The sequence below is a fragment of the Rhinoderma darwinii genome, chromosome 5 (genome assembly GCF_050947455.1).
Source record: "Rhinoderma darwinii isolate aRhiDar2 chromosome 5, aRhiDar2.hap1, whole genome shotgun sequence".
NCBI classification, from domain to species: Eukaryota; Metazoa; Chordata; class Amphibia; order Anura; family Rhinodermatidae; genus Rhinoderma; species Rhinoderma darwinii.
The window spans coordinates 236,057,541-236,069,698 of record NC_134691.1 but is presented as its reverse complement, the minus strand read 5'-3'; the positions used below and the strand labels follow the sequence as shown (position 1 = coordinate 236,069,698).

General features: G+C 42.3%; 1 protein-coding gene across 4 annotated transcripts in view; it reads left to right on the top strand.

The window, feature by feature from the left end:
• The window catches only part of IKZF1 (IKAROS family zinc finger 1), a 232,159-nt gene that overhangs the window by 65,228 nt on the left and 154,773 nt on the right, over positions 1-12,158 (top strand). For all 4 annotated transcript variants that reach the window (XM_075826995.1, XM_075826998.1, XM_075826994.1 and 1 more), the window contains exon 3: positions 3,060-3,179. In XM_075826995.1, coding sequence (XP_075683110.1) covers positions 3,060-3,179 — 120 coding nt within the window. The remainder of the gene's footprint in view (positions 1-3,059; positions 3,180-12,158) is intronic.

Here is a 12,158-nt window from a genome sequence, read left to right as displayed (position 1 = left end):
CACCGAATTCAAAGCGGAAATTCCGCAGCGTTTACGCTACGTAGGAATCCAGCCTTAGGGAGCACTCAGGGACTTGTAGGGACATCTACACCGCGTTCCAAATTGATATGCAAATGTTATTTTTCGCTGATTTTCCTAAATAGTCGATGCAAATGACAGTCAGTATAATCTTCAAGCCATCAACCGTTGGAGTATAATGCAAATTTTATTGAACAAATCTCCTAATGATAACAGATTTTTTTTTTTAGAAGTAAAAAACTCAAAATGCACTGTTTCACATTATTATGCACAGCAGAAATCAAAACATTTTAAAGGTTGTAAAGAGAACTAAAATGGTAATTTGTTGAATTTGCAGCATCAGGAGGTCATATTTACAGAAATCAAAAGCTCTTCCAATAAAAAAAAACTTAACAGGCCAAGTTACATCTTAACATAGGACCCCTTCTTTGATATCACCTTCACAATTCTTGCATCCATTGAATTTGTGAGTATTTGGACAGTTTCTGCTTGAATATCTTTGCAGGATGTCAGAATAGCCTCCCGGAGCTTCTGTTTTGATGTGAACTGCCTCCCACCCTCATAGATATTTTGCTTGAGGATGCTCCAAAGGTTCTCAATAGTGTTGAGGTCAGGGGAACATGGGGGCCACACCATGAGTTTCTCTCCTTTTTATGCCCATAGCAGCCAATGACACAGAGGTATTCTTTGCAGCATGAGATGGTTCATTATCATGCATGAAGATAATTTTGAAACGGAAGGCACGGTTCTTATTTTTGTACCACAGAAGAAAGTGGTCAGTCATAAACTCTACGTACTGTGCAGAGGTCATTTTCACACCGTCAGGGACCCGAAAGGGGCCTACCAGCTCTCTCCCCATGATTCCAGACCAAAACATGACTCTGCCACCTCCTTGCTGACGTCGCAGCCTTGTTGGGACATGGTGGCCATTCACCAACCATCCACTACTCCATCCATCTGGACCATCCAGGGTTGCACGGCACTCATCAGTAAACAACACGGTTTGAAAATTAGTCTTCATGTATTTCTGAGCCCACTGCAACCGTTTCTGCTTGTGAGCATTGTTTAGGGGTGGCCGAATAATAGCTTTATGCACACTTGCAAACCTCTGGAGGATCCTACACCTTGAGGTTCGTGGGACTCCAGAGGCACCAGCGGCTTCAAATACCTGTTTGCTGCTTTGGAATGGCATTTTAGCAGCTGCTCTCCTAATCCTATTAATTTGTCTGGCAGAAACCTTCCTCATTATGCCTTTATCTGTACGAACCCGTCTGTGCTCTGAATCAGCCACAAATCTTTTCACAGTACGATGATCAAGCTTAAGTTTTCTTGAAATATCCAATGTTTTCATACCTTGTCCAAGGCATTGCATTATTTCACGCTTTTCGGCAGCAGAGAGATCCTTTTTCTTTCCCATATTGCTTGAAACCTGTGACCTGCTTAATAATGTGGAACGTCCGTCTTAAGTAGTTTTACTTTGATTGGGCACACCTGGCAAACTAATTATCACAGGTGTCTGAGATTGATTACAATGATCCAAAGAGCCCTAAGGGTATATGCACACGATAGCTGCCTTTTACGTCTGAAATTACAGACTGTTTTCAGGAGAAAACAGCTCCGTCGTTTCAGACGTAATTGTTCCTCCTCGCATTATGCGAGGCGTCTTTGACGGCCGTAAATTTGAGCTGTTCTTCATTGAATTCAATGAAAAACGGCTCAAATTACGTCCAAAGAAGTGTCCTGCACTTCTTTGACGAGGCAGTCATTTTACGCGTCATCGTTTGACAGCTGTCAAACGACGACGCGTAAATTACAGGTCGTCGGCACAGTACGTCGGCAAACCCATTCAAATGAATGGGCAGATGTTTGCCGACGTATTGTAACCGTATTTTCAGGCGTAAATCGAGGCATAATACGCCTCATTTACGCCTGAAAATAGGTCGTGTGAACCCAGCCTGAGACACAATACCATCTATGAGTTTAATTGAAAAACTAATAATTAAATGTTTATGACACTTAAATGCAATGTGCATAATAATTTGGAACACAGTGTATTTTTACGCTGCAAAAAACTACAAATGTACACCTATGGGAAAAATATTTCGCACACAGATTCTTTAGCTTTCTAGTTGCGGACCATTTTTACATTGGAAAGTTTTCCGCTGCAGAGGTTTACGCTGAGGAAATACAAAGCGATTACGTCCCCTGTGTGACTGCACCCTTAGGCTGTGTTCCCACGTAGCTTAAACACTGCGGAATTTCCTCAATGGACTTCTGTGCGGAAATTTCGCAGTATTTACAGTAGCAGCAAAGTGGAAGAGATTATGAAAATCTCATGCCCACGCTGACAAAAAAAAACGCAGCGATTAAGCCGCAAAAATTGCAATGCAGAATTTTTTTTATACTTAGCCAGAACTCCCTGCTTCTTCCTCCTGTACGGCCTCCTGGGATGAATGTTTCATCCCATGTCACCGCTGCAGCCAATCACAGGCTGCAGCGTCACATGGGCTACAGCATCTTCCGGGGAGGCCGGACTGGACGTCAAAGGATGGACGTGTCACCATGACAACAGCCGGGGTAAGTATGAAAGTTTTGTTTTTTTCTACTGCTGCTTTCCGCAGCGGAAATTGCATCCGAAAAACTACAATACAATGTGGTGTAGTTTTTTGGAAGGAATGTGCTGCGGAACAGATGAACGGAATCCAGCGCTGATATGAACAGACCCTTAACATACACAATAATGTTACAAATATGCTTTGCATTTTTTTGCTTTATAATTAGTTCACATCATAGCTACTAACAGAATTTAAGGCGCATGCATGAACCGTATATTTAGAGCCAAGGATGTAAACAGATCATGTACTTTGACATCAGTAAACCTTAGATAAAGACTTTATTGGGAGAGACTTTCCTAATCTCTCAAGACAGGATCTGATCCTGACCAGCGCTTTAAAAATACAGTTGCACGGAACAATACATTAGGGTGCTTGAGCCCTAAGTGCAATATTTATTCCTTCTTATGGTTTACTTTTTACATACAGGAAATCAAAGTCCTGCAGTAAGTGATGGTTTGGAAGACAATGATGAACCCATGCCTATGCCTGAGGATCTTTCCACCAACGCAGCGTCACAACAGTCTGCCAAGACTGAGAAATCTATTGGTGAGATATTTAATATATATTTTAAATTTACTGTTATAGTAGAGCATATGGATATAATATAGGCATTACATTACACGGACAGCCCATTTCTCTGATTAGGCACCATAGAATGCTTTGTTTCTCTTGCAGTTTTGCTGTAGACTATGTACTGGCATGTGTGGCAATAATGTGTGAACATTAGAAAAGATTTACCAAAGGAAAAGTGAACCTGTTACACAAAGGAACCATCTATGGTTGTGTTCAGCTAGCACCGGTTTCCTTGGGTGCTCGAGATAGGGTTCCAACCCGGATCTATCGTGAGAATCCTAATAAATTAATTTTGAAATACAAGCAAGGTGTGCCGACTACAATTCTTAACACAAAGGAACCAATCAGATTCCAGATCTTATTTTTCAGAGGTTCTTTTGAATAACGTTACATAGTTAGGGCATGTTCACATGGCCTAATTTCAGACGTAATACGGGCGTTTTACGCCTCGAATTACACCTGAAAAAACGTCCCTTAAAAAAACTTCGGGTTTTACGGTGTTCTGTTCCCACAAGCCTTCATTTTACACGTCGCTGTCAAAATACGGTGCATAAAATGACGGCTCGTCAAAAGAAGTTAAGTACATTTCTTGGGACGTTTTTGGAGTCGTGTTTCATAGACTCTATTGAAAACAGCTCCAAAAACGGACGTGAAAAACGCGAGTTGCTCAAAAAACGTCTGAAAATCAGGAGCTGTTTTCCCTTGAAAACAGCTCCGTGTGAACATACCCTTAATATGGTTGTAAAAAGACATATGTCCATCAAGTTCAACCAAGGGATGGAAGAAAGGGAAGGGATGAGAGAAATTATAGAACCCCTATTGATCCAGAGGAAGGTTTAAAAAAATATATAAAAACGGCCCATATGGCATTAACCAACATTTCCTCCTGATCCCAAGTGGCAATCCGACCTAAAAGTAAAAAAATTTACCAGACCATACATATGTATAATCTTTGCAGTAACATTGTCTGTGATTATTTTTTTATGCACCCTGGGACATTAACACTTTCATGACCAAGGGTCATTGATGCCCCTGTGTCCAGGTAAAATGTTTCATTTTTGATATGCACTTCTTTAAACGATAATATCTTTGGAACCGCTTTGAATATCACAACTATTTTGACTTTGTTTTTTTTTACAAGACTTATGAGGCTTTCATTTTCTAGATTCGTTTAATTAGTTCAGTATTTCTTTTTTTTTTATGAGCAGACAAATGAGGTAATCGGGAGAAATTTCACCCCATGCTTCCAGAAGCCCCTCCCACAAGTTGGATTGGCTTGATGGGCACTTCTTGCGTACCATACGGTCAAGCTGCTCCCACAACAGCTCTATGGGGTTGAGATCTGGTGACTGCGCTGGCCACTCCATTACAGACAGAATACCAGCTGCCGGCTTCTTGCCTAAATAGTTCTTGCATAATTTGGAGGTGTGATTTGGGTCATTGTCCTGTTGTAGGATGAAATTGGCTCCAATCAAGCGCTGTCCACAGGGTATGGCATGGCGTTGCAAAATGGAGTGATAGCCTTCCTTATTCAAAATCCCTTTTACCTTGTACAAATCTCCCACTTTACCAGCACCAAAGCAACCCCAGACCATCACATTACCTCCATCATGCTTGACAGATGGCGTCAGGCAATCTTCCAGCATCTTTTCAGTTGTTCTGCGTCTCACAAATGTTCTTCTGTGTGATCCAAACACCTCAAACTTCGATTCGTCTGTCCATAACACTTTTTTCCAATCTTCCTCTGTCCAATGTCTGTGTGCTTTTGCCCATATTAATCTTTTCCTTTTATTAGCAAGTCTCAGATATGGCTTTTTCTTTGCCACTCTGCCCTGAAGGCCAGCATCCCGGAGTCGCCTCTTCACTGTAGACGTTGACACTGGCGTTTTGCGGGTACTATTTAATGAAGCTGCCAGTTGAGGACCTGTGAGGCGTCTATTTCTCAAACTAGAGACTCTAATGTACTCTAATGCTCAGTTGTGCAGCGGGGCCTCCCACTTCTCTTTCTACTCTGGTTAGAGCCTGTGTGTGCTGTCCTCTGAAGGGAGTAGTACACACCGTTGTAAGAAATCTTCAGTTTCTTGGCAATTTCTCGCATGGAATAGCCTTCATTTCTAAGAACAAGAATAGACTGTCGAGTTTCACATGAAAGCTCTCTTTTTCTAGCCATTTTGAGAGTTTAATCGAACCAACAAATGTAATGCTCCAGATTCTCAACGAGCTCAAAGGAAGGTCAGTTTTTAGCTCCTCTGAACAGCAAAACTGTTTAAAGCGGTGCTAACATAATTGCACAAGTGTTTTCTAATCATCCATTAGCCTTCTAACACAGTTAGCAAACGCAATGTACCATTAGAACACTGGAGTGATGGTTGCTGGACATGGGCCTCTATACACCTATGTAGATATTGCATTAAAAACCAGACGTTTGCAGCTAGAATAGTCATTTAGCACATTAACAATGTATAGAGTGTATTTCTGATTAATTTAATGTTATCTTCATTGAAAAAAACTGTGCTTTTCTTTCAAAAATAAGGAAATTTCTAAGTGACCCTAAACTTTTGAACGGTAGTGTATGTGTGTGTGTATATGTGTATATATATATATATATATATATACATACACCTTAGAGCTCTGTAACAATTAGTCCTCTTCTCTTTTCGTCACCCTGGATCGCTGTGAGGGGAGAGTGAAGAAGGCTATATACACATGAATGTGAAAAAAAATGGCAGTCAACAACGAATCAACTGTCAGTTTTTCATGGCTGATTTGCATCAATGTGTCTCAAAACTTTAATCCATTTCCTGGCCGTCTGATCGTTTTTAACTGCCATTTGCAATCCGTTTGTCATGGACGTTAAAAAAATGGATGAATTTTATTTGTTAGGGCTTTTTGTCCCAACCCCCTGAAAACACCACAGTGCCCATGTAGATAGTGACACAATACCACTGTAGATAGTGCCACATTGCCCACATAAATAGTGCCAGTGCCCACATAGATAGTTCCCACTGTAAATAGTGCCACAGTACCGACATAGTGCCACAGTTCTCCCTGTAGATAATGCCCACTTAGTGCCACACACAGTGCCCATGTAGACAGCGCCACAGTGTCACCTGTGTAGTGCTAATATAATGCCACAGTACCCATGTAGATAGTGCCACACCCCCTGTATATAGCATCCCCCTACAGATAGCACCACACCCCCTGTAAATAGTGTCACCCCCTGTATATAGCAACATCCCCCCTGTATTTAGCAATATCCCCGCTGCAGATAGCGCTACCCCCCGTAAATGGCACCCCCTTCCTGTAAATAGCACTGTAGCTCCCTGTAGGAGCGGAACCCCTCTGGCCGAAGATTCCGTTCCTACAGGAAGCCCCTGATGTCTCTGTTCTTATTTGGACAGTGACGTCAGGGGTTAACTCTAAGGGTACGTGCACACAACCTATTTTCAGACGTAATTCAGGCGTTTTACGCCTCGAATTACGCCTGAAAAGACAGCTCCAATACGTCTGCAAACATCTGCTCATTGCTTGCAATGAGTCTTACGATGTTCTGTTCAGACGAGGTGTCATTTTACGCGTCGCTGTCAAAAGACGGCGCGTAAAATTACGCCCGCATCATAGAATTGCAGGACACTTCTTGGGACGTTTTTGGAGCCGTTTTTCATTGACTCCAATGAAGAACAGCTCCAATTACGTCTGTAAAAGACGCCGCGAAAAACGCGAGTACATGTAAAAACGTCTGAAATTCAGGAGCTGTTTTTGCCTGAAAACCGCTCCGTAATTTCAGACGTATTTTGCGTTGCCGTGTAAACATACCCTAAGAGCGAAATCCCCTGCCAGAGCGGGGATTCAGCTCCAGGAGTAGCCCCTGACCTCTCTGTCCATATATGGATAGTGACACCAGGGGCTTCTCCAGTAGCGGAATCCCCGACACAGAGCGATCTGACACCAGCGATTCCGCTCCTAGAGAGTCGCTGACGTCATTGTCCATATATGGATAGTGACACCAGGGGCTTCTCCAGTAGCGGTATCCCCAGCCAGAGTATCAGCCAGGGATTCCGCTCCTAGAGAGAGCCACTAACGTCACTGTGAAAATGGACAATGACTTCAGGGGCTCTGTCTAGAAGCGGAATCCCTGGCCAGTGCGATCTGACACAGGGGATTCCGCTCCTAGAGTCCGTTCAGGTGGCGTTATTTACAGTAGGGGGTGCAATACTAGATAGCAACCCTCTGCTGTAGATAGCATCGCACCCCCCCCATGTAAATAGCTCCACCTGAACTGACTCTAGTAGCGGAATCCCCAGTGCCAGATCGAACTGGCTGGGGATTCTGCTCCTAGACAGAGCCCCTGACGTCACTGTCCATTTGGACAGTGACGTTAGTGACTCTGTCTAAGAGCGGAATCCCCAGCCAGTGCGATCTGACACCGGGGATTCCGCTCCTAGTCTCATTTCAGGTGGCGCTATTTACACTAGGGGTGCAATGCTATCTAGAGCGGGGCGGGCTTGGGGGGGTTTGCTATATGCGGGGGGTGGTATTATCTACAGCGTGGATGGAAAGACGGCGGGGGCTCCTTCTAGGAGGGGAATCCTCGGCCAGAGCGCTGGTCGGGGATTCCGATACTGGAGGGAGCTTATGTGGCGCTATTTACAGAGGGTTTTGCAGGGGTTGTGGCTGGCACTATCTACAGTGGGCGTGTATTCTGGGGCTCTCAAAGCCCTGCCACACTTGAGAGTGCAGTGCTGCTCACGCTGAAGCAGTACTGCACTCATTAAACCCCTGCACTTATCGGCAGTTAGAACGTATATAGCCATATGGCAGTCGTGAAGGGGTTAATTTACAACTATCAGTGGTTCCTTAGTTGTTTACTGTTATAAAAAATTTAAACTTTGTACAATTTTTTATTCTGCTGGTCTAAGCTGACACAATGGGAGAAGATTGTAATACTGTGAACCTCCACTACAAGTGTGTCAGTGAATGGGAGAAGATTGTAATACTGTGAATCTCTACTACAAGTGTGTCAGTGAATGGGAGAAGATTGTAATACTGTGAACCTCTACTACAAGTGTCATTGAATGAGAGAAGATTGTAATACAGTGAACCTCCACTACAAGTGTGTCAGTGAATGGGAGAAGGCTGTAATATGGTGAACCTCCACTACAAGTGTGTCAGTGAATCGGAGAACGCTGTAATATTGTGAACCTCCACTACAAGTGTGCCAGTGAATTGGAGAAGGCTGTAATACAGTGAACCTCTACTACAAGTGTGTCAGTGAATGGGAGAAGGCTGTAATACTGTGAACCTCCACTACAAGTGTGTCAGTGAATGGGAGAAGATTGTAATACTGTGAACCTCTACTACAAGTGTGTCAGTGAATAGGAGGAGGCTGTAATACGGTGAACCTCCACTACAAGTGTGTCAATGAATGGGAGAAGATTGGAATACTGTGAATAGAGATGAGCGAACTTATGAAAAGTTCGGTTCGGCTGGTTCGCCGAATTTCTTGAAAAAGTTCGATTCGGACCGAACCTGTAATTCAAGAAAGCCCATAAAAATCGTGTATGGAGCTCCCGTAATGACGGGTGGCTACAAGTGTGTCAGTGAATGGGAGAAGGCTGTAATACGGTGAACCTCCACTACAAGTGTGTCAGTGAATGGGAGAAGACTGTAATACTGTGAACCTCCACTACAAGTGTGTCAGTGAATGGGAGAAGGCTGTAATACAGTGAACGTCCACTACAAGTGTGTCAGTGAATGGGAGAGGGCTGTAATATGGTGAACCTCCACTACAAGTGTGTCAGTGAATGGGAGAAGGCTGTAATATGGTGAACCTCCACTACAAGTGTGTCAGTGAATGGGAGAAGATTGTAATACTGTGAACCTCTACTACAAGTGTGTCAGTGAATAGGAGAAGGCTGTAATACAGTGAACCTCCACTACAAGTGTGTCAGTGAATGGGAGAGGGCTGTAATATGGTGAACCTCCACTACAAGTGTGTCAGTGAATGGGAGAGGGCTGTAATATGGTGAACCTCCACTACAAGTCTGTCAGTGAATGGGAGAAGATTGTAATACTGTGAACCTCCACTACAAGTGTGTCAGTGAGTGGGAGAAGGCTGTAATATAGTGAACCTCCACTACAAGTGTATCAGTGAATGGGAGAAGGCTGTAATGCTGTGAACCTCTACTACAAGTGTATACAGTGGTTTGTTTTTTTTGCACAAAGTTGTACATTCACTTTAAAGAGGTTTTCTGGTACTTTTAGATAGAAGGCCTATCCTTAGGATAGGTCATCAATATCAGATCGGTAGGGGTCCGACTCCCGGCACCCCTACTGATTAGCTGACTGAAGGGGTTGCCGTGACAAATGCGGCAGGCTATTCATAGTTTACCAGGCATATTGCCATACACATCCATAGAGGCTGTGCCTAGGATTGCAGTTCAAGTGAATGGGACATACTCTACATACAGAAACAATTCTCCTGGAAGTGTCAATTACATCAGCTTAGGGTGGACACTCTCGGGTAATCGTCAGTTCAAGGCCTTCATGATTGTATTATGGATCCATGTTTTACAGATCCACAATACAGTACCCATAGACATCAATTTTTATATAGAGGCACACAAAGAGTTTTTTTCATAGATTCGCATTGAATTGGTGAGAAAAAAAAATTATGTGGCATGTTCCATTATATGTTGTATTTTAGGGGTATTATCTCTTAGCAGCATTGCTTCTTAGGGAGAATATGGTGTCATAGGGAGGCAAAGAATGTGCTCCATTATATGCTGCGGTACAGGTTCTATACACATGGATTAGCTGGTTCCATATATGCAGGAGCAATAGTGGTGTATTTAAGAACCGCACCATATTGTATAAAAAATTCAGTTAGGCTTTTTCAGAACTTGAAATGAATAAAAGCAATGTCTAGGAAAATTACTTCCAATGCTATGAGATAAATCTCTGCAACCATCCTAGTACCACATAGAGTCATGTCTATTCATTTGTCCCTTTCAAGAAGAAAACCAAAGTAGCATTTTATTGATTATTTTCCACTTCCATATTTCATGGCAATTTGTGTTGTATCTACTGTAGTCTATATTTGGAATGTAAGCAAGAGATAGATTTTACAAAGCATGAAATTTGCTTGTGATCCATTCTTGGGTTTCCCTTACCGCTAAACATATTAAATTGTGCAGTCAAGGTTTTCCAAACACAGGATTGTCACTTTTGTTTGTTTTTAATTCAATACTACCCATAACATAGCTACCATACTAAACCTGACACCATTTGAGGAATGATTGTGTATAAATTACGTACGTCAACTTCATGGTTTATCTCTTGAGTAGAGGAATGGTCTGTGTAGCTGGAATTGAGCTTCTACTGTATTTCTCATTTTTGCCTTATGTATAATAAACGCATTTTAACCCTTTCCAGACATTTGTCGTAAGTAGACGTCATGGAAAGCTAGTGCTTCCCGCAATATGTCTTACTTATAACAAATGGATGGTACGGGTTTCAGGAGCTGGGCCCATGCCATCAGCCACGGATGTCAGCTGTATGTTACAGCTGACACCCTGCTGTAACGGCAGGGACCGGAGATAGCTACTTTCCCCCGCCTTTAACCTCTTAGATGCCATGGTCAAAAGCGATTGCGGGTGTGCCGATGGCTGCTATGGCAACCAGAGGCCTAACAATGGCCTCCTGGTCTGCCAAGTACGGAAGCCGATTAGTCCCCGCACAGAGGCTGAGCCTAATAGGCTTGCTGTCAGTGAAAGACTGACAGTTCTAATGCACTTCACTACATAGGTAGTGCAATTTTTTAGAGTGGAGATCAGTCAGCTGGACTTTCAAGTCCTCTAGTATGACTAAAAAAAAATATATATACAAAAAGTGAAAAAAAAATGTAAACAAAAAAGTTTAATGTAATAAAATTAAAAAAAATCACACTTTTGCCCTTATCAAGACCTTTAGTTTAAAAAAATAAAATAATGAAACCATACATAATTGGCATTGCTGTATCCGTAACAGCCTGAACTATAAAAATATTATGTTATTTATCCTGTGCAGTGAATGCCGTAAAAAAAAAACAACTCAAAAACAATGCCAGAACTGCTGTTTTTTGGTCACTCTGCATTCCAAAAATTTGAATACAAAGTGATCAAAAAGTTACATCTATCCAAAACTGGTACCAATAAAAACTATAACTCGTCTCACAAAAACAAGCCCTCATATAGCTCCGTCGACGAAAAAAATGTAAAACGTTATGGTTCACAGAACATGGAGACAGAAAAAATACAATCCTTTTACAAAAGTAATTTTATTGTGCAAAAAGTTGTAAAACATAAAAAGCGCTTTGAATTTGGTATTGCCGGAATTGTACTGACCCGCAGAATAAAGTTAACATTTATAACGCACTGTGAACGCTATGTAAAAAAAACCTGAGAACTATGCCATAATTGCTGTTTTTTAGTCACCTTGCCTCCCACAAAATAGGATAAAGAGTAATCAAAAAGTCGCATGTACCCCAAAATGGTACCAATAAAAACTACAGCTCATCCCTCAAAAAATAGCCCTCATACCACTACGTCTTTGAAAAAATTAAAAAAAAAGTTACGGCTCCAATAAGTCACGAAATAAAAAATATGCGGCTGTGCAGGCCCGAGGGGATCATTTCTTCTGTTTCAAGAGGCGATTATCAAGGCCCTAATATTAAGGAACAAGGAAGGCGAGGGCTCAAACATATCCGCTGGAAGCGAGGGTGCCCGTATTATACCAGAACAACACTTTCCCAGCAAAATTTCCCAAAGTGCAAAGACGCAGAGTGTGTACCAAAAGGGGGATAAGAAAGGACACCATTTATCAGTGCGACACCGGCCTGTGCAGAAAGGATTACTTCAAAGCATAACAAACATCTATGGATTATTTTATTGTTTTTTACCCCATTATTATTCC